The sequence below is a fragment of the Cydia pomonella genome, chromosome 25 (assembly GCF_033807575.1).
Source record: "Cydia pomonella isolate Wapato2018A chromosome 25, ilCydPomo1, whole genome shotgun sequence".
NCBI lineage: Eukaryota > Metazoa > Arthropoda > Insecta > Lepidoptera > Tortricidae > Cydia > Cydia pomonella.
The window spans coordinates 7,075,653-7,096,697 of NC_084727.1; the positions used below are offsets into that span (position 1 = coordinate 7,075,653).

Consider the following 21,045-nt stretch of genomic DNA (forward strand, 5'->3'; position numbering starts at 1 on the left):
ATAATTAATAGGTTTGACTTTGGTATTTCTATAGCACATACTTCAAAAATTAGTTCTATTGATAGAGATGTGATGTCGGGTCGATCTTTAGATTCTAAAGTGTTTTTTGTTAAAATAAGTACACCGCCACCTTCGCGGTGTTCCCGACAAAAGAATGAACTTGTAGTAAAATTAGTTATATGTATTAAATCTTTTTTTTCCTTGTTTAGCCATGACTCGGAAATACAAATCACGTGTAAATTATTATTTTTTTCCGTATAATCTTGCATAAGGTGGGTTTTGTTCCATAGACTTTGCATATTTTGGAATAAAATAGGCAAGTTAGGTACGAAAGGTAGTATTTGTTGCGCGTGTGTCGGCTAGGTTACTGCGAATACGCTGGTCATTCGAGTTTGAGGCATTATGCGTAAAGAGGCTTCGACTGGGTGTGCTAGTCTGCTCATGTGCTGTGGGCTGCGAGACGTATGGGCATGGCGTTTTCTCCTCTTCTCCCAGGTTTCTAATCTGCTCCGTAATTTCCACGGGATTGCCCCTAGTATGTATAGTTTGATTTGCTGTAGATGATGGTAGGTCCTCTTGTCTGTCTAGGCGTGATGACTCGCTTGTTCTGGCTGCTGGGCTATTTGCTATACTATTGTGACTTATGCGCGCTGTGGGGATGGCTGGTGCTATATTACTCGGGCCAGGGGCCACAGGATGGGATTTTATTCCTTGTGTGGGTTGGCATTCGATTCCATTGATAAAAAGGCGGTTGTTTCGTATTACTGCGTGCTTTCCGCTTTCGCGGGCTCTCCGGAGCTGATCTCTTAGGTCTCGTCTTATGATTAAGGCTTCGTTATCCAGGACATCTGAGACAGCATATCCCGTGTTCCTGAACGCGCGGGAGTTTTCCAGTATGTACGCTTTCATGCGCTTGCTTATCAGTTCGATAAGCAGCGGGCGGCGATTTCCTTTTTTACCTATACGCTGTGCACTTTCGATATAGCTATTAATATTTACATTTAAAATGTCGCAGAACATGTTATTTAATCGGGGATATAAATCAGATTCCTTTTCCCCATAGTACTCGTCCAAGCCGTAGACTATGAACTTTTTTTGGTTCTTGATGATTTCAGGATTTTCTACTGGGTTAGATCGCATCTGAACTTGAGCTAATTGTGTTTTAATTTGTTGGTTTTCCCTTTGTAGTGAGTCTATTTTACTGTTGGCTTCATTTATTTGCTGCATCATACTTTCTTGTTGGGACGTTAATTGAGTATGTTTATTTGTAAATTCGGTTTTAAGTCCTTCAATCGCTGCAGTAATCTCTGTGTGCAGCATCTTTTTGAAGTCGGTTAAAATAAAAGTATTATTGTTTTTAAGCAGGGAACTGATTTGGTCTAGTGTGATGGGCTGAGAATTTTGTATTTGTTGCGGGGAGCCAATGGTGTCGCCGAGGTTCAGGTTTGTCTCATCATTTATTGATACATTATCCAGTGACATATTTGTATGGTCTTGGTCTTGTAATGTAGAACTAAGTTGGCCTCGCGCAGGTGTGTTATCATTTTTACGGCGAGATGTTATGTTTGTACACAATAAACAACGAAAATCGTGCCGTATTGCGTAGTTTCTTGCCATGAAAGCAGCTGTAGTTATGTTAAAACATTTATAGTGATAGGGCCTTTTACAAGTTACACATATTAATTCCTCTAGGCCATCAATTGGGTCATAGCACGCTTGACAAATCATCTTCGAATATTAATTTTAACTTTAATATAACCAAAACCAAAAAAAAAAAATCCGAACAAAGAAGTTTCAAACACAAGAATGTTGGTAGGTGATAAAGTTCGTCAGTGGATATTAGCACAGAATATTCGACGTTAAAACTGTTCAGCTACTGTTCATTTCTGCACTAGGACACTAAGAGGACGGCTTTCGCGGATGTCGTTATAAAAGTCGTAAGCGCCGCAGCGGTTCATACAACTATCCGCGTTCGCGTCACGGACTCTTATCTTAACCGGCACTGCACTCAAAAGCAAACCGTTTTACCACAATCCTTCATTTATATATCCGATATCTCTATATTATCACTGTTCTGAGATCAACATTTTTGATAATTAAGTACAGAAATGTTCACTTTAGAGTTTATTCACACATTTGTCGCTAAAACCTTGTTTATTACATTTTAAATTGATTTTTAATCGCTCAGCAACTCGAACGGGTAGTCTTAACGCCGGGTGTTCCGGGAATACCTAGTCTTTATTGGCACACCTCAGTAAAAAGATACAAGAAAATAAACAATTGATTAAACGTAGAGGCAGACAACAGGCGGTCTTCTCGCTAAAGAGCGATCTCTTCCAGACAACCTTTTATTTTAATATTTATTTATTTATTGTTTATAAACTATATATATACAAGATTTTTCGTTCTGTTTTTCAGGTCCAAGCTTGCATCCTGAAGGACAGAGTCCTCGCTGATACGGAGAAGATGGACCTGGTCATCTGCCTTATGGGACAGGCCAGCCCTGACAAGTCGCTCGACACGGTAAGATCGACATTTTCAGTTTAAAAAATCAATACACTACTGGCTCTGTGAGCTGTAGACCTCGCGAGCATAACTTAAAACTGAATAAATGTATGAATCCTCCATTTTGAAAATAATTAAAAAACTGAATCGACAAAAAAATCGATTTAATCATCGAAACTGCAAAAATTTCACGAGAATCGGTTGAGAATTGCGACGTATCCGGACATACGAATGCATTTTTGCGCAAGCTAAAACGGAGACTTCGCTAACGCTCGGTCAGTCGGAGTCAGTCTCCAGTTTCTACTCCGCACTGACTTTACAGCGTTAGGTTTATTTTATTTTGAATTAATCGTCATTTTTTATGTAGGTACGCCTTCTATCGTATTTACTCGTACCTGCTGCCAAACGCAGACCATTGTTAAATCGACCGGGCTCTAATCATGGGCGTCGCCAAGGGGGGACAGAGGGGGCAGCTGCCCCCCACTCTCCTAAAAAACAAAATTTCTAACTATATGTATGCCCCTCCCCCTTTCCTTAGCCATCGGCCATATGAACTGCCTCCCCTCCCTCAGGCAACGCCCTTGGCTCTAATCAACCTACTCCTTGTTGCAGTGCCTAGAGAAAATCAGCAAGATATCAGAGTCAACCAAGCTTAAGCAGTGTGCGAGCGGCACCCAAGGAGACAACCTGCTCGCTGGTTACGGAGACAAGACTGATGGCGTACAGCGCCCTCTGGCGTTCGTGCCTACCATCGTGGTTAACGAGGTAAGGGACAAACAGGGGGATAGTAAGAGCGACAGGGAGACTAAGGCCCAGTTAGACATAGAGACAACCTACTCGCTGGTAACAGAGACAAAAAACTGTTGATCGTGGTTAACGAGGTAAGGGATAACCTTCGCGACACTTAGGGGGACTAGGGGGACAAATGCTGGCGAGTTATGGGGACAAAACTGATGAAGTACAGCGCCGTCTGCCATTCGTGCTAGAAGGGACAGCCTTCGGGACAATTAGAGGGACTATAGAGTCCAGTTATGGGGGCAAAAATGATGGCGTACAGCGCCCTCTGGCGTTCATGCCTACCATCGTGGTTAACGAGGTAAGGGACAAACAGGGGGATAGTAAGAGCGACAGGGAGACTAAGGTCCAGTTAGACATAGAGACAACCTACTCGCTGGTAACAGAGACAAAAAACTGTTGATCGTGGTTAACGAGGTAAGGGATAACCTTCGATAACCTTCGCGACACTTAGGAGGACTAGGGGGACAAATGCTGGCGAGTTATGGGGCAAAACTGATGAAGTACAGCGCCGTCTGCCATTCGTGCTAGAAGTAAGGGACAGCCTTCAGGACAATTAGAGGGACTAGAGTCGAGTTATGGGGACAAAAATGATGGCGTACAGCGCCCTCTGGCGTTCGTGCCTACCATCGTGGTTAACGAGGTAAGGGACAAGCAGGGGGACAGTTAGAGTTAAATTTTTGACATAGTTACATAATGTGCTAATAAAGTATTAGTGTGGTAAAGTAGCACCATATGTGCTGTAAATAACTTTTAAAACGTCATATGTACCTATGTTAACGGCACCAGTCATGGAACATTTAAGAGAAAATTTGGAATGTTTTTGATATTTCAGCGACACCTGTACAATATCTAAATAAAAAATGTCCAATTCGTCCTTTATGTTTTCTATGTATTTAATGAAAGCTACTGGAATTGGTTTCAATATAATTAACCAATTAAAACTGTGGTTTTTTGCTCCAGTCATGGAATGTATTGAGCCCATACACGATGGAATTATAATGAGTAGATTAGGAGTTCTGGTGACCAACTCCTGACTCCCTCATGAGACCCTGGACTTCATCTAGATTGATGGTGCTTGTCGGGGTAAATCTATTGAGCCCAAACACGATGGAGTTATGATGAATAGATTACGAGTTCCGGTGACCAGGACATCGGATTCGGAATTAGGGAATCGGGTTCGGTGATTAGGAATTCTGGTGACCAACTCCTGACTCCATCATGAGAGCCTGGACTTCATCTGGATCGATGGTACTCGTCAGGGCAAATCTATTGAGCCCAAACACTTCGCCACTATCGAATTTACTATTTTTCGCACTGGTATCTATTTATTTATCTATTTTATTTTAAACTTTATTGCACATTAAAAATAAGTTCAAATGGTGGACTTAATGCCTTAAGGCATTCTCTAATGGTATCGTAATGTTCTTACTATGTACTTTCACACAGCACTTTTATATTTACAGAAATTCAGCCAAGAGAACCAAGATGCGGCTTTCACCAACCTGAAGTCCGTGATCTGCCGCGTGGCCACCGGCACCAAACCCTCCGCCTGCTAACGTTTCATACATACATTCATACAAACTTCATACATACATAGAGAATTTAAAGAAGTGCATAAAGTCAGACCAAGGTTGGCAGCGATTTTGCCAGACCAGACATTGCAAGTGTTATTTTAAACTTCACACTTTTATGAAATAATGACGTTTAATTAACACTTGTACAGGCTGGCCTATCAAAATCGCTGCCAACTTAGCTTGGTCTGACTCTATGACTAATTCATCAGTGCACATAATACCACATGTTTTTATTTATACTTACATATACTTAAGTACCTAAATTTTGTACATCTACAAACATACCTAATGTTATTTCTAGATAGCAATTTATTTCACTGTTTACTTTAAAATATATTCATGTCAATACAAAAAAAACATAACAAAAAATAACAAAACAATTATAACTTAAGACTAGCTTAATAGTCAAAAAGTATCCACTAGTCGCATTGCCACATTGAACGGCGATAGACAACCTTTGCACCAGGTAAATAGAAACTATCAAATAATACCTTCTTAGCTTTTTAAATTTCTATCACAGTGTAAACCATTTTTTTTTTTATAAAAAGTTACTTATCTTTGAATATTTTAGTGTTGATGACTGAAGTACAGTGTATTAATTTATAAAATCATAGCTTCCAGTTGTTTTAAAATAAGTCTAGATTGTAAGATTACTTTTGTAAAATTTATGTGTAAAAATAAAATATGAATAAGAATAAATAAATGTTTTGTTTGGTTTTGCCTTGTTGTCGACTCCAACTAGGACCAGCCTCGAAATCGCGAAAAAAAATTGTCTGTTTCAAATTTTAGCGGGTCTGATGTTGGTATTTTGTATGACACGCGAAAAAAATTGTCTGTTTTAAATTTTAGCGGGTCTGATGTTGGTATTTTGTATGGCACGCGAAAAAATTTGTCTGTTTTAAATTTTGGCGGGTCTAATGTTGGTATTTTGTATGGCACGCGAAAAAAATTGTCTGTGTTAAATTTTGGCGGGTCTGATATTGGTATTTTGTATGGCACGCGAAAAAAATTGTCTGTTTTAAATTTTAGCGGGTCTGATGTTGGTATTTTGTATGGCACGCGAAAAAAATTGTCTGTTTTAAATTTTAGCGGGTCTGATGTTGGTATTTTGTATGGCACGCGAAAAAAATTGTCTGTTTTAAATTTTGGCGGGTCTGATGTTGGTATTTTGTATGGCACGCGAAAAAAATTGTCTGTTTTAAATTTTAGCGGGTCTGATGTTGGTATTTTGTATGGCAGAGTCAATTATTTCGCGATTTCGGTATTGTTCCCATAGTAAAAGTTGCTCAATATGACGTATATATTCAGCCTGTAAATTATTGCAGGTGACTAAAAACATCTGTATAAGTTTTCTAATTTTAATAATAGTAATAAATAAATATTATAGGACATTATTACACAATTTGACTAACTCCCACAGTAAGCTCAATAAGGCTTGTGTTGAGGGTACTTAGACAACGCTATATATAATATATAAATATTTGTAAATACTTAAATACATAGAAAACACCCATGACTCAGGAACAAATATCCATGCTCATCACACGAATAAATGCCCTTACCAGGATTTGAACCCGGGACCATCGGCTTCATAGGCAGGGTCACTACCCACTAGGCGATCTGGCCTAGTGGTAATTTAATTTGAAAGACAGTTAATAGTAAAACTTCACCAAAATACTACTGAAAACACCTAGACACCAACTATGTAAAATAGTAAGATTACAGGATACAAGACACTAAATAAACACCTACACAATATGGGTAAAACAGCCCCATGTGCAGAGCGTGCATGGAAGAAGAGGAAACAACAAAACACATTTGACGACCGGTTTGGCCTAGTGGGTAGTGACCCTGCCTACGAAGCTGATGGTCCCGGGTTCAAATCCTGGTAAGGGCATTTATTCGTGTGATGAGCATGGATATTTGTTCCTGAGTCATGGGTGTTTTTTATGTATTTAAGTATTTATAAATATTTATATATTATATATATCGTTGTCTAAGTACCCTCGACACAAGCCTTATTGAGCTTACTGTGGGGCTTAGTCAATTTGTGTAATAATGTCCTATAATAATAATATTTATGACATTCTCCTAGACTGCAAACAGGTAGAAGTATACAGGAGCAAATACCTAGGGACTACGTGCACACTAGGAGACAGATAGCAACCTGAAAACTTTGCTAGGCTTCGTGGAGGAGCTGGGGTGGTTAGAGTAGCGCTACCTCGTTTCACGCAAAATAGGCACAATGGTTGTCGATTTTCGCAAATTGCGGGGATCTTTCTCTTTTACTCTCATTAAGACGTACTTAGAGTGACAGAGAAAAATGCCTGCAATTGCTGAACATCGATTTTCGCGGTTATAGCCCAGAAGCAATAACTAATAGTGAAACCGGTTTTAGTTAAAAATAAGCGTCTTCAATGAAACGACACTGGAATCAAATAAACTATATTTACAAACAACGCACGTATCGCTTAATATTACGGTATTTCACAAAACCTTACCTATATTTACAACAACTTAATACTAATTCAGGAATCATGACTTTAGAACTCATTTCACATTCTCATTTTAAATGTTCTGACTGATTTCACTACGGACCATTTTAATTCACAATGTCCAAGTAAAATCCTGAATAAACTACTTGCCACTTATCTGACGAATAAGTCATCGTTGGCGTTTCACAATCTGCAAATAAGCTTAACCCCTTTCTATCGATTTATCGACCACATACGCGCCATTAGAATTTCAACTTTAACATTCCGATTTAAGGTTCAAATTAGATTACACTTTCAGGAAATGTTACTTGTCTTCACATGAATCATCAAAGCTGGATTAATTTAAATATATTTGGATTTTTTGGGAAAACCTTGTAGATTGGTGCGGCCTGGAAAAGGGTTAACTGGTAGCCTTTACCACTTAAGGTAGTTATATCTGGCAGTTAAATTATTTGTCTAGCTATCCAATTACTTGGACATTGTGAAACAGAACCTTAGTATTTTACACTTATCTTATTCTTGACTGTAATTATGTACAGGTATTTTAACCGCTGTAGTCTGATAATTAATACATTGTATAAGACATACAATATCCAGCTCATTTCGCCGCAGTGTGATAAATAAGACCAAAGATAATTTGAAATAGAGGTGGATTGACAAAGAAAAATTTGTAAGTACAGTAAACTTACTGCCATCTTTCGACACAAGATTAAAACTTTTATCGTTTGATCCTTATCCTTTCACTTATATGTGTTGAATTTGTTAAATATCAAAAAGTGGCGCCATCTAATAGATCAAAGGCCAAAGGCGCTACAACTTTTGGGTAATGCCCGGTAAGATGGCGCCACTTTTTGATATTTAACAAATTAAACACATATCAGTGAAAGGATAAGATTGAAATTCAAATGGCGTTCTAAAAGTTTTAATCGTATCGAAAGATGGCAGTAAATTTACTGTGGCTACAAAGTTTACTTTGAAAATCCACCTATTTCAACTTTTTTTGGTAAGACAAAGTTTCGTGTAGCTTCGTACAGGCGGCGACACTAACACGCTGGTTGAAAAATTCTAAGAGGTTAAAAGGATATAGTTAGAGATTTTCCGATAATATTTTTATGATTTAACCTTTTGAACGCCAAGAGCCACAAAAGTGGTCGTGTGCTGTCGTGCCTACCACGCCAACGACCACTAAAGAGGTCATGGCAGACGCTGTCAAAGCAATTTTACTGTTGACAGATAAGGTTTAAATTCGATTCTCAATAGTTGACATATTGGCGTGTATGCCACATTTTGATGCGAGGGAGAAAGCGTTGAAAAGGTTAAATCCATTTTATTTTATATCTTAACATAATTCATGCCCAATGGTAAGATGTTTGGCATATATACTTCATGTCTATTACAAAAAATGTAGAAAATAAAATAGAAAAATTATGTATTTTTCAAAAAACAGTGTGTTTAGTGACATCTACATATAATTTATAACCTTAAAGTGCCAAATTTTCCAAAACTGTATTGAGTTGACATCTGTCAACTCAATACAGTTTTGGAAAATTTCCTGTTTGAAACATGCTATCTATCTATTGTATAACTTGAAAACATTCTTAGAAAAACTGAAAACCAAATGTGAATACCCTCTCACGACCATACCAACATTACCAGATGTATAACTTAGGAAATAAATTATAGTAGTTTATGTGACTGCTACGTAATAAAAGGCATTAAAATACACGAGTGTGGGTTTAAGAAACGAACGAAGTGAGAGCAACGTAAAGCGGGGATGATTTTTTTTTCGCTTCAACTCTATCGTGTGAGATATCTTTGGATACGTCTTTCAAAATGAACATGGGTCTTCAACAACCATTTTTTCATAATGTTAATATCTTCGGAAATAATCGATTCCAAAGAAAAAAATAGGCGGCCCCCCTCCCCCCCAATTTTTGAACAATGGGCCCAAAAAATATGAAAAAAATCGTGAAAGTAAAGCTTAGTAAACATTTTCAATTTAAACTATAGCGATCATGATCGGTTAAGCCGTTTTTTAATTATTGCAAAGTCTTCCCTTCTTAGTACAAACAAAGACGTACAAAGGGTCAAATTGGTAAGTATCTCAGTAGACAAAAATGTGTACAAAAGACATAAACGCGCGACTATTGTCCATTATTGCGTGGTTATTGTTATTTTTGTTGTTGTGTTGTTGTTGTTGTGTTGTTGTTTTGTTGTTGTTGTGTTGGGGTTGTTGTGTGTTGTTATTGTTAGTGTTATTGATTGTTATTGTTTTCAATGATTTCCCGAACAACATCTAACTCCGATCATGTTTTAATTTATCACCACTCGTTGCGAATTTCCTATAGTACATTACGATACATGTGCGAAAAATAAGAAATTCGAAAAGAGTGGCGATAAATTAAAACACGACCGAAGGGAGTGTTTTAAATCGACACGAGTTGCGAATTACCTATTCGCACATGTATCGTACAACGTTTTACAGTACATATGGGTCTTTAAATGTTCGACACAGTAACGTAATATGCTAATTTTCGCACTAGTGCGATAAAGTAGCACCATATGTACTGTAAATAACCATTACAATTACATATTAAGATTTTACCGTATACGAACAACAATAATCGTAACTGACCAAACCATTATGGCGGTATCACAAAGACATGAGTTTCAAATAGTACATTGTGTATTAAGGGCGGTAAACAGGAATTTACGAACGAGTGTCAATTGAAGCCCGAAGCCGGAGGCGAGGCCTAACAGGGCTGCGCTGTATGTTACATAATTGCAATAATAAAGTCTTACAAATTTTTGTGTACTGTAAAAAAACTAGAATAAAAAATAAAAATTGCTAGCAAAATGGGAAAGTTATACCTGAGATTTTATTTGATTATGTACCTTTTGTACATTTCTACACGGCTATGGCCGTGGTAGGGTTAAATTCTATTATTAACATAAATTCATTAAAACAAAAATATCGAAAACAAAATCAACAATATTCCAGTTGTACAAAAGATTCACAAAATAATTTCATAAAAGAGAATCACACATAATACATTTATTATCATTTTAATAGTCACAACTTTTTATTGGAAAATCGATTTATTGTATTGTTCCAACCAATATAGTAACCTCAAAGTTAATTTATATTTGACTATTAGTTAAGTTTTCTATGTTTTTTGTATATGAATGACAATCGCATCATAAGGGCTGATAATCTCCATATAAAAGTGCGTTTTAGGGTGATATTTATTTATTTATTTAAACTTTATTGCACACATAAAGAAAAATGTACAAATGGCCAACTTAATGCCAAAAGTCTCTACCAGTCAACCATTGGGTCAAACAGAGACATTTGTGTATGTTGGCGCAGGAAAAAATTATAAGGAAAAAATTAAACGTGAAGTCAAATAATATTAAAAATATATAAATAGTAAATACTACTATATGATGTATAAAAGACAGACTAATACATATAAATCATATAATTATGTACATATACATGATATGTAATAGTAGTCAGGAAAAAGGTAACGAAAAGAATTTTGATACTTAATTACGTGTCTCCAAAGAGAATTTGAAATAGAGGTGGACTGTCAAAGAAAATTTTGTAGCCAATTTAAATTTACTGCCATCTTTCGACATATGATTAAAACTTTTAGAACACCATTTGACATTGATCCTTATTCTTTCACTGATATGTTTTAAATTTGTTAAATATCAAAAAGTGGCGCCATCTTACCGGGCATCGGCTAATCGCTCGAAACAATGCCGCCATACATTTGGCCTTTGATCTATTAGATGGCGCTTTATTTAACAAATTTAACATATATCAGTGAAAGAATGAGGATCAAAGTCAAATGACGTTCTACAAGTTTTAATCATGTGTCGCAATGACAGTAAAGTTTCTTTAACAATCCACCTCTATTTCAAATTCTCTTTGACATTAGTTAGTTGTTTTGTTGAAATTAAAATATATGGCGTTAAAATTATAATTTTCACTCAATAATTATATCCCACTGCACTCATCTACAATGATTATGGTTAGGATAACTTTGTATAGAGATTAACAGTCTTTATTATTTACCTATCTCTGCTTTAAGGCCTGTGCACACCGGGTGCGTGTGCGTAGACGTGCACGTGCGCGTTGTAATATACAGATCCTTATGAGAGACGGCACACCGCTTGCAGACGCAGCTGGTGTGCTCTGGTATTTAACCTTTTGACCGCCAAAGACGTCATATGACGTGCGCGGCTACAGCCCAATATCAACCTTCATGCGTACCGACAAGGTTCACGATTACGCGCCGCGTACGATAGGCGTGGCGTTCAAAAGGTTAATAGGTAGTCAGCCATATTAATTAAAAGTTTTAGTATCGGCTTTAAATAGTAAAATCCTCATCACTATCATCAACGGAATGCCTCCTCAGCCGATGCCTTCTCAAATCACTCCGTCTCTTCGTACTATAACTACACTGCTCACACGAATACTTACTACCCCCACAGCTTTTATTCTTCAAATGATTCAACGCTTCACTTTTCACATTAGAACTAAAACCGCACTTATCACATGTAAATTTATCTTGTTTCTTCTCAACCGGATCGTGGCAGCGGAGATGGTAGATCAGACTCATGTTATGTCTCGCTTTATAGTTACATAGATGGCACTTGAAGTTTCTTTCATCCTTGTGTTTCCGTTTGTGTCTAGAGAATTGTGCTTTGCTCGCAGTTGTATAGTTACATGTTGAACATACTTGAATGGTTGTTGAATTCATATGAGCGAGATCTATGTTATGTTGTAGGAACTCAGCTTCGTTGTCCGTTCTGAAGTCACATTGGACGCAGTAGTACAGATTGGATTGTTCGTTCAATCCAAAGTATTCAAAATTTCCTTTTTTCTTCTTTTTCTCCGGCTTTTTCTGCTTTGGTTTCTCTTTAATAAGCCTCAGTAGAGGTCTGTCGTCTTCGTCTGTCTCGTCCGAGACCTCTACTGTGTCGATGTGAGGTTCTTCTATGATGACTTCGTCTTCGTCGCTTGATGTGAGAAGAGAAATTGGGTTGGGATCTTCGGTTATTCTGTGGAGAGAATTAGTTTTAGAATTACTATCACGCTTAGAAACAAACGTGCGACGCCTTAGAATATCATAAGGCTTGAAATGGACAAATGGTACCAACTTTACTTTTTGGTACTAAACGGTATCGCTATCTGTATCAGGACCGTGTTCAGGTAACATAAGGCTCGAAGGATCTATATTATAAGGCTTAAAGTTTCAATATCATAAGCCTTGAAATGGTACGCACTTGTTATCGGACTCGATGATTTCCATATCGCTATCCGTGTCAGGGCCGTGTTCAGGTAACATAAGGCTCGTGGGATCTATATTATAAGGCTTAAAATGTCAATAACATAAGGCTTGAAATGGTACGTACTTGTTATCGGACTCGACAATTTCCATATCGCTCTCCGTGTCAGGACCGTGTTCAGGTAACATAAGGCTCGAAGGATCTATATTATAAGGCTTAAAATATCAATAAGATAAGGCTTAAAATAGTACGTACTTGTTATCGGACTCGATGATTTCCATATCGCTATCCGTGTCAGGGCCGTGTTCAGGTAACATAAGGCTCGTGGGATCTATATTATAAGGCTTAAAATGTCAATAACATAAGGCTTGAAATGGTACGTACTTGTTATCGGACTCGACAATTTCCATATCGCTCTCCGTGTCAGGACCGTGTTCAGGTAACATAAGGCTCGAGGGGTCTATATTATAAGGCTTAAAATATCAATAAGATAAGGCTTGAAATAGTACGTACTTGTTATCGGACTCGATGATTTCCATATCGCTATCCGTGTCAGGGCCGTGTTCAGGTAACATAAGGCTCGAAGGATCTATATCACATTGGACGCTCTCTAGTAACATCAGGCAGTCTTGGGGGCTCTCGGCTCGCGTGTCGTCTGAAAATGCAAAAAAACCATAGATGGTACGATCGTATAGATATAACTCCAAATTTTTAACTTTCTAAAAAAAATTTTTACTAGTTTATTCTGATACTATCTAGAGAAAATAATGGCTCACTTTGATCCACGGCGACTTCTATGAAAACGGGCGCGGTGGACATTATCTGCGCCAACTGATTGTCCAACTTGTTGGCGAAGTGGTTTGCCAGCTGGTCCACGTCCAACTTGCTCGGGCTCACCTAAGACCACAATTATGATTTACGTAGAGCAAAACTATATTGTAAGGTTTGTCTTGTTGCCAAAACTTAAATTGTAGATTTTTACAAGCTTTTATTTAACTTGCAATGTAACTATGTATGTTTGTATGGGTCAAATCTTGCAAGTTTAATTTGTCCCATTCCCGGTTTCCGATGAAGCTGAAAATTTTCAAACATGTAAGTCGGGTGACAATGCAATATGATAGTACCATCAAGCTGGTCTGATCATGGAGACAGGATGTGGCCATAGAAACTCTGTGATAAAACAACGCAACCTAATTGTGTTCGGGGTTTTTAGAATTGTCCCGATGAGTATTAGTTGCCTGCGGAAAGAAAAGTCCAGACAGCGATAAAAGCTTGTACCAAAAATGAAATTTAGCTAGAAACTTATTTTAAATCTAATCCGTAAAGGGTTAAACTGTCCGGACTTCCCTGGGAAAACTTGGTGTCTATTCAGCCAAGACCTTAAAAGCTAGGACACATCACACGCGTGTGCGTAGACATGCGCGTTCCACATTGTAAAATTAAATTCTCACAAGACCTGTCACACCACATGCATGACGTAATGCGTGCAATGATAACTATACTATCCGCAAAACTATCTGGCCGGTCAGGTCATAATGCCATCTCTTTCACTCTTGGTTGGTCTTAACAAGGGTAAAGGAGATAGCATTATGATCTCAGTGGCCAATTAGTTTTGCGGCAAGTATAGGCTTGGGACTTTTGGATGCTCGCCGTGGTTCTAGAATGTTCGGAGTCGCCATTATGTTATTAATATTTTTTCGAGGTCAGTCAAAGTGTAATAATAAAATATTATATTAGATGACAATGTCATGATTTATGCTGTTATATCGGTAATAAACACGTTATTATGACTGCAATTCATTTTATCTTAAATCTATATATTTATATTACATTTGACGACCGGTTTGGCCTAGTGGGTAGTGACCCTGCCTACGAAGCTGATGGTCCCGGGTTCAAATCCTGGTAAGGGCATTTATTCGTGTGACGAGCATGGATATTTGTTCCTGAGTCATGGGTGTTTTCTATGTATTTAAGTATTTATAAATATTTATATATTATATATATCGTTGTCTAAGTACCCTCAACACAAGCCTTATTGAGCTTACTGTGGGACTTAGTCAATTTGTGTAATAATGTCCTATAATATTTATTTATCTATACTATTATCATAGACCGAAAAGCTTTTCGGTGAAGGAAAACATCGTGAGGAAACCTGCAATACATCTGCGAAGAAATTCAAAGGTGCATGTGAAGTCCCCAATCCGCATCGGGCTAGCGTGGGGACTATAGCCCGAGCCCTCTCGCACATGAGAGGAGGCCTGTGCCCAGCAGTGGGACGTATATAGGCTGAATTATTATTATTATATATTATCATAGACACAAGTCACTGTCACTGTTCACAGCTGACGCTATATGCATTATATATGATTTACTTAATTATGCATCCTCTTTGTTACTTGTGTTTTGACAGACTACTGACATCTATTTTACAAATAAAAAATATAAAAAAACACTTGAGTAATAAATTGTCATTTTTGATTAAAGACGGTTTAAGCAATATCTGATATAATTTAAAATGAATAGTTTAACTACCTGCGAAATTGAGTCCCGGTTAGAACCGTATAAGGAGTTAAAATATGATGAAGAAAAGTCTAGATATTTTGTTAAAAAGGAATATAACATGGCCTAAATGAGCAAATATTTGTTCCTGAGCACATATTTGTTGTTGTTGATATAATATAATATACAAATACATAAAAAACATCCATGATTTATATATATAAATCGTTGTCTAAGTACCCACAACACAAGCATTTATGAGCTTACTGTGGGACTTAGTCAATTTGTCTAATACTCGTAATGTCCTATAATATTAATTTATTTATTTAAAATACGAATATAATAACTGACCTCTTGTGTGTTTTCAATATTCCTTTTTTCTTCCTGAATCTCTACTTCGATGTCGACCTGCTCAGCAGCATGCAACTCCTGCATGCTCTGGTTTTCCAAGATGGCCGGGATAAGGTCCTCTAGAGGGTCCGGGTTAAGCCGGTCGGCGAGGGGTGGCTGCTTGATCTGGTAATTGGTTATCATGTCTTCGATGTCGTTTACTTCGGGTTGAATACTAAAATTAAATTAAACGTTATTTAATTATTCTTGCAGCCAAATATATCCCAATTTTGGACAGAGGCAGTCTTTCACGTACAAGGTTTGGCTTTTTTTTTTTACTTTTGGGTTTCTTTTTTAGGTTTGCTCACGATCTATTCCTACACCGAATAACGTAGTTTTGAGAAACTCAATAGTAAGTGCGTGGGGTTCGAACCAACGTCCTCCCCTTCAAAAACTTTTTAAACCAGTTTGGCACATTTTTAAGGTATTTTACCTCTACAGGAAAAATGTCATTTGGAACATCGATCATCCGAGATAGTATTTGTTTAGTATCAAATGTATTAACTCGTACTAAACACTAATCAATATGTAAACAGGCCTTAAGAGAAGTGTACACGCTCGTAAGATCCCTATCAGATAAAAATAAAATTTTGATTATCTCCGAAATGGAGTTAATTAGAATACCGGTCTTTGAGAAAGTTACTTAATTTAAGGTCAGGACTGCACCCTTGAAATTAACGGAAATAAAAAAACACGGTGTATACAAAATAAAAACGGCTTAATATAGGAATCTAATTTTCTTTTAATGTAACATAGAACTTTCAGAGAGAAAGTTCTGGTAAGAAAACGTAAATTGTAAGTACCGAACAGTTTTAAATAGAATTACCCTAAAATTCTGAGTTAAAAAGCTACCATACAGAAATGCCACTTCCAACAAAACCGAAGTTTGACAGCGATTCAGGGACGAATCAAAAAAAAATCCTTCCTAATGTATGCCACTATCCCTTTCGGCTATTAAGGGTTGTCAAACTTCAAATCATTATCTTATCTGTGATCGTGCAAAGGGACGTCAAGTTGTGCCAACCCTAATAATTGCTCGGAGCAATGCTGAGCCGAACGGAGCCGAGAATGCCCGAAAGGAGGAGTGTCGTCCCACTATTTCTGTTGTGACTTAACAAATATATGACTTACTTTTCCCCATTCTTATTTTCTTCACCTTGCCTCGTGTCTCGCGATCTCTCTCCATTTTCTACATTATTCTCAGTTACATCAGTTTCGGCCGTATCAGTGGTGGATTCATCATTGTCTATGGTTATTTCATTTATGTTATCTGTGGTAGAATCCGCTTTAGCTTTCTCTGTGTTTTTTTTATCTTTAGCTTTTTTAATTTTTGAGTTCGTATTGGCGTTTTTGTTTGTATCTTTTGTCGGGTCTGTGATGTTTCCTTTTTCTGTGGATGGTGGTTTCTGTGGAAGAAATAAAATATTGTTAAAAATTTTCGCGTGATATTTGTGGCTTTCTTTGACCCCGCATCTGATGGAAATCAGAGAGATTTTTTCTATAAGTGAAATAAGACCTATCTTTATGTATACATTACTACATATTTCTATTATAGAGTTTTTAGTAGAAAAATAAAAAAAACCGGACAAGTGCGAGTCGGCCACCGAGGGTTCCGTACTTTTTAGTATTTGTTGTTATAGCGGCAACAGAAATACATCATCTGTGAAAATTTCAACTGACTAGCTATCACGGTTCATGAGATACGGCCTGGTGACAGACGGACGGACGGACGGACAGCGGAGTCTTAGTAATAGGGTCCCTCAGCGGAGTCTTAGTAATACCCTTTGGATACGGAACCCTAATAAAAATTATTTCCCCATAAGGGAAATAATAATTTATTAAACTATGTTAAATTATCATTACCTATGAAGGTCCCAAGAAATAAGTTCACCATTGTACAGACGCCATCAGATATATCGGACCGGCCAAGGCGCTCACAAATATATATAGCGCCTCCATTGTCAAGACGTTACACTGCATGTTCAGATATTTTAGAGCACATCGGCCGCTCCGATATATCTGATGGCGACTGTACTTACCTTTACCTAATTGTTTACTTATGTGTACATTATAGAGTTTACTACTACCACAGAATAAATTACAGCAGAAGATTGACAGCGATTCAGGGACGAATTATGCGGTCCCTTTCCAATGTATGGCATTATCTCTTTCGGCTATTTAGGGTTGTCAAAATTCAAGTCATTATCTTATCTGTGGTTGTGCATGTAAAAGGACGTCAAGTTGTGCCAACCCTAATCATTGCTCGGAGCAATGCTGCGCCGAACGGAACCGAGAACGTCCGAACGCTGCAGTTTCCCCCCACTGCTACTACTACTAATAAAAGCAACAACGAAAACCGATTGTTGCATATTTTAGCGTCTGTAATTCATCTCTGTGTTGTATACTTTATAGTATTTACTAAATAGTTTGTATACGGCGACAATTGTCATCTCCATACATTCATTATTTTAAAATGGCTTCAGTCCAGTGGGACTATTTCACCAGTATCAATGTATTAGGAGCTTTAAATACGACTTAATAGGCACAATAGTTGTCGATTTGCGGAAAATGCCCAGCATAACTTTGGTTTAAGACATTTATTCTCATAAGAATATACTTTATTCACTTAAAATGAGAATTTCAATTTAACTTAATGCTATACAATGACGTGGTGTGTATGTTTTTGCAACTAACTAACTAAATACGACTAAAATTGTATGGTTAGTGCAGGACAGTGTACAGTGATTTTATTGTAAAGAGATAGCTGGACTTTACAAGCAGCACAAGGACTACGATGACCCCATACAATTAATAGCCTTAAATCGCAAAACGTAGGAAATATGCATTGATATGACAGCTGTCACTGTAATCAAGCAACTTGAAAAATAGTGTAACGTTCTGTCATCCGCTTCCCGCTTATTTGCTAACAATTGTATACGTCATGTGTTCGTTTGTGATGTTCATAACAATTATTTGTTTTTTAGGTTTTCCCTACCACATCCTTCCACAAGCTCAAAATATTAACGAACATTCTCATCTCGTGTGAAAGTCAACACCAACATTGGCCAATTCACCCTGTGCAATTTGGCAGGGAGTAAAATCCAGAGGGGAAAAAAAAAAGTAGTTTAACAGACAAGACACTATAGTTGTCCTTTGGAACCCAGACTTCTGGGTAGTTTAGGGGAGCCTGAGGGTAATTGTAGCTTACGGTAGCAAACACGCTGGGAACCGCAGTGCCCAGTAGCCGCCGTTTGCCGCGCATGTTTTTATAATCGGCGTCAGTGAAGTGTGCTGAGCAGACGTCGCCCCCCGGCGCCCCGGTCGCCTCTATCCAGGCTGCCAGCAAGGACCTGCTGCGGGGGAACCTGGGGATAATTAGAACAATATATAACAGCCGGCTCCAGAGTACGAGTAGTAATAGTTATCTATTTAAAAATAAGTTAAATGCTTTCTTGTTGGAAACATGTTACTACTCTGTCGAGGAATATTTTAGTAAAAAGTAGGATTAATGTAACAATTATATGTGTTTATAAATGAAATATTATTATTATTGATTTAATTATGTTTTAAATTTAAATTTTCCTCTTAATGAAATTTAATCTCAATATTTATTGGTCATGACATTAGAATCTTCTGTTTATTTATTATTATTTCTTAAATTGTATTTAATTTTACGTTATGTTTTATAAGTATTTTATAAGATTTTTTTTTTGTGTCTTAAGAAAATTTATTTTATAAAAATTTGTATATTAGATAAGAAAATTTGTATGTAAATTAATTTCAAACACAATGTAAATTGTTTATGAATAAATATGACTAATGACTATGAGAAGCAAAAAGAAACAACCAGGATGGGCTGGGTGCAGGTGGGTCAAATAAAATTGAATACAGAGTACATAAAACTTTATAAATATATTAAACTTTATATATTAGAACAATAATCAAATGTTTGTGTCAATGACAGGGATAGCACAAGAATTTTTTTTTATTTGCCGACTTTTTTTTTTATACTACGGTGGCAAACAAGCATACTTTTTCTAGTGACAAAAATGGCTTTCAGAATCCCTACTAACATTATAAATAATAGTAACTCTGTCCCTCATTGAGGCTCAGGGAAGGACATGGCATATGTTCTATCAATCATCATCACTCTACTCAGACAAGCAAAGGAGGCGCTAGGCTTGGGCGACCGCCTACGGCTTGAGGAGCCCCACGCCCCAAACACGTATAACTTAGATGCAACATAAAAAAAAATCATTATTTCTTGGGCCTAAGCAGGCCTCTCTAAATGTACCTTGCCCACAACAAATTTTGGTCATGCCCACTACACACAAGGTCACAGGTAGAAGATAGTATATCTTTCATTGGAAAGGGAGACTTACTTGAAATACTCTACATCTGGACTGGAGACATCACAGCCCTCTATACAGCATGATTTGCCCATGTTCACGGCTAATACATCTGCAAACAATTTATAACATCATTATCTATAGGCCACTGGTTTCCTGAAATAAAGATTTTTTTTATATGTTTAAAATTTCATTTCATTTCATTGCAATTTACTGGGAAAACCAAGATTTTTTTACATAATAACCGAATATCCGGTGCATCTTCAAATTCTTTGAGTTTCACTTATGCACCCTAAATAATTATTTGTTTTTGCTTATTTCAACACCTACACCTAAATTCTGAAAGAGAGGTTATCAATTTGTGTATTTCTTTGGGTAAGTTAAAACATTTTTAATTAAATGATATTCCATTTTAAATTTTTTGAAGAATGATGGCTAATTTGATCTAAGTTGTATGAAAAAAAACAGGTTTTTTTTTTAAATTTGATTCAAAGATTTACATTGTATTATGCACCAACTCATAAATGTTATGGTAAATAAAACTTGGAAAATAATCAAAATAATTTGCTAGCTAATAAAAGAACTAAAATCATGGTATAAACAAAACATCCCGCCATAGGCTTTAAAAAAAATACATTTTTAATTGACGCAGTGAACGCGGCAAAGGCAATAACTTGTCTTGCGTCCGTATTCTAAACTGCCAGGATCGCAACAGAATCGAACACTGGCGCATCACATTTCGACCTTAAAAAGTAACAACATAAGGTTCAAATTGCAACAACAAACCGCTAAACCAAAATCGAAAGATTCGATGCGATTTACCGAATAAGTCGCATTAATTAGTTTTGACAAAGATTAAATTATTGACCTGAATGACTAGAGAAATGAATAAAATAACTAAATATAGCATTATACAGTATTTAACACCGGATTTACGCGCGAAATTCGTCAAAACAAAGGTCGAAAACGCTCATAAAAAATCATACATACCGAAGAATACTAATGACTATAACAACTATTCACGAATGAATAACATTATATTATTAAATTGTATATTTATTTAACGTCACAAGTACGCTAAATGCTTATTTCACTCGATATTTCAGCAAAATAAAAATATTTATTCCAAACGCT

The 21,045-nt window shown here is 36.9% G+C and overlaps 3 protein-coding genes across 3 annotated transcripts in view; 1 reads left to right on the forward strand and 2 right to left on the reverse strand.

Moving 5' to 3' along the window:
• LOC133531357 (GILT-like protein 1) overlaps positions 1–5,593 on the forward strand; it is a 44,643-nt gene extending 39,050 nt beyond the window's left edge. Inside the window, exons 5-7 of the mRNA XM_061869518.1 lie at positions 2,419–2,523; positions 3,118–3,270; positions 4,767–5,593. Coding sequence (XP_061725502.1) covers positions 2,419–2,523; positions 3,118–3,270; positions 4,767–4,859 — 351 coding nt within the window. The 3' untranslated portion in view covers positions 4,860–5,593. The remainder of the gene's footprint in view (positions 1–2,418; positions 2,524–3,117; positions 3,271–4,766) is intronic.
• Positions 200–2,077, reverse strand: LOC133531335 (uncharacterized). Its single transcript, XM_061869481.1, has one exon. The coding sequence runs from the start codon at positions 1,726–1,728 to the stop codon at positions 322–324; it is 1,407 nt and encodes a 468-aa protein (XP_061725465.1). The 5' UTR covers positions 1,729–2,077; the 3' UTR covers positions 200–321.
• A 1,713-nt stretch (positions 5,594–7,306) lies between the features above and the next one.
• On the reverse strand, positions 7,307–21,041 carry LOC133531329 (zinc finger and SCAN domain-containing protein 10-like). Its single transcript, XM_061869469.1, has 8 exons — positions 20,902–21,041; positions 19,945–20,023; positions 18,771–18,927; positions 16,694–16,968; positions 15,524–15,737; positions 13,450–13,570; positions 13,187–13,328; positions 7,307–12,445 (listed from the first exon to the last, which is right to left on the reverse strand). Exons 2-8 carry the CDS (start codon positions 20,004–20,006, stop codon positions 11,752–11,754), a joined length of 1,665 nt encoding a protein of 554 aa, XP_061725453.1. The 5' UTR covers positions 20,007–20,023; positions 20,902–21,041; the 3' UTR covers positions 7,307–11,751.
• Between the last annotated feature and the right edge of the window lie 4 nt (positions 21,042–21,045).

Coding starts and splice junctions, on each gene's coding strand:
- LOC133531335 (XM_061869481.1), bottom strand. CDS start 1,728: ATGATTTGTCAAGCGTGCTATGACCCAATTGATGGCCTAGAGGAATTA.
- LOC133531329 (XM_061869469.1), bottom strand. CDS start 20,006: ATGGGCAAATCATGCTGTATAGAGGGCTGTGATGTCTCCAGTCCAGAT. Junction 13,329..13,449: donor AGAAGTCGCCGTGGATCAAA/GTGAGCCATTAT, acceptor TTGCATTTTCAG/ACGACACGCGAGCCGAGAGC. Junction 12,446..13,186: donor ATCATCGAGTCCGATAACAA/GTACGTACTATT, acceptor TTCTCTCCACAG/AATAACCGAAGATCCCAACC.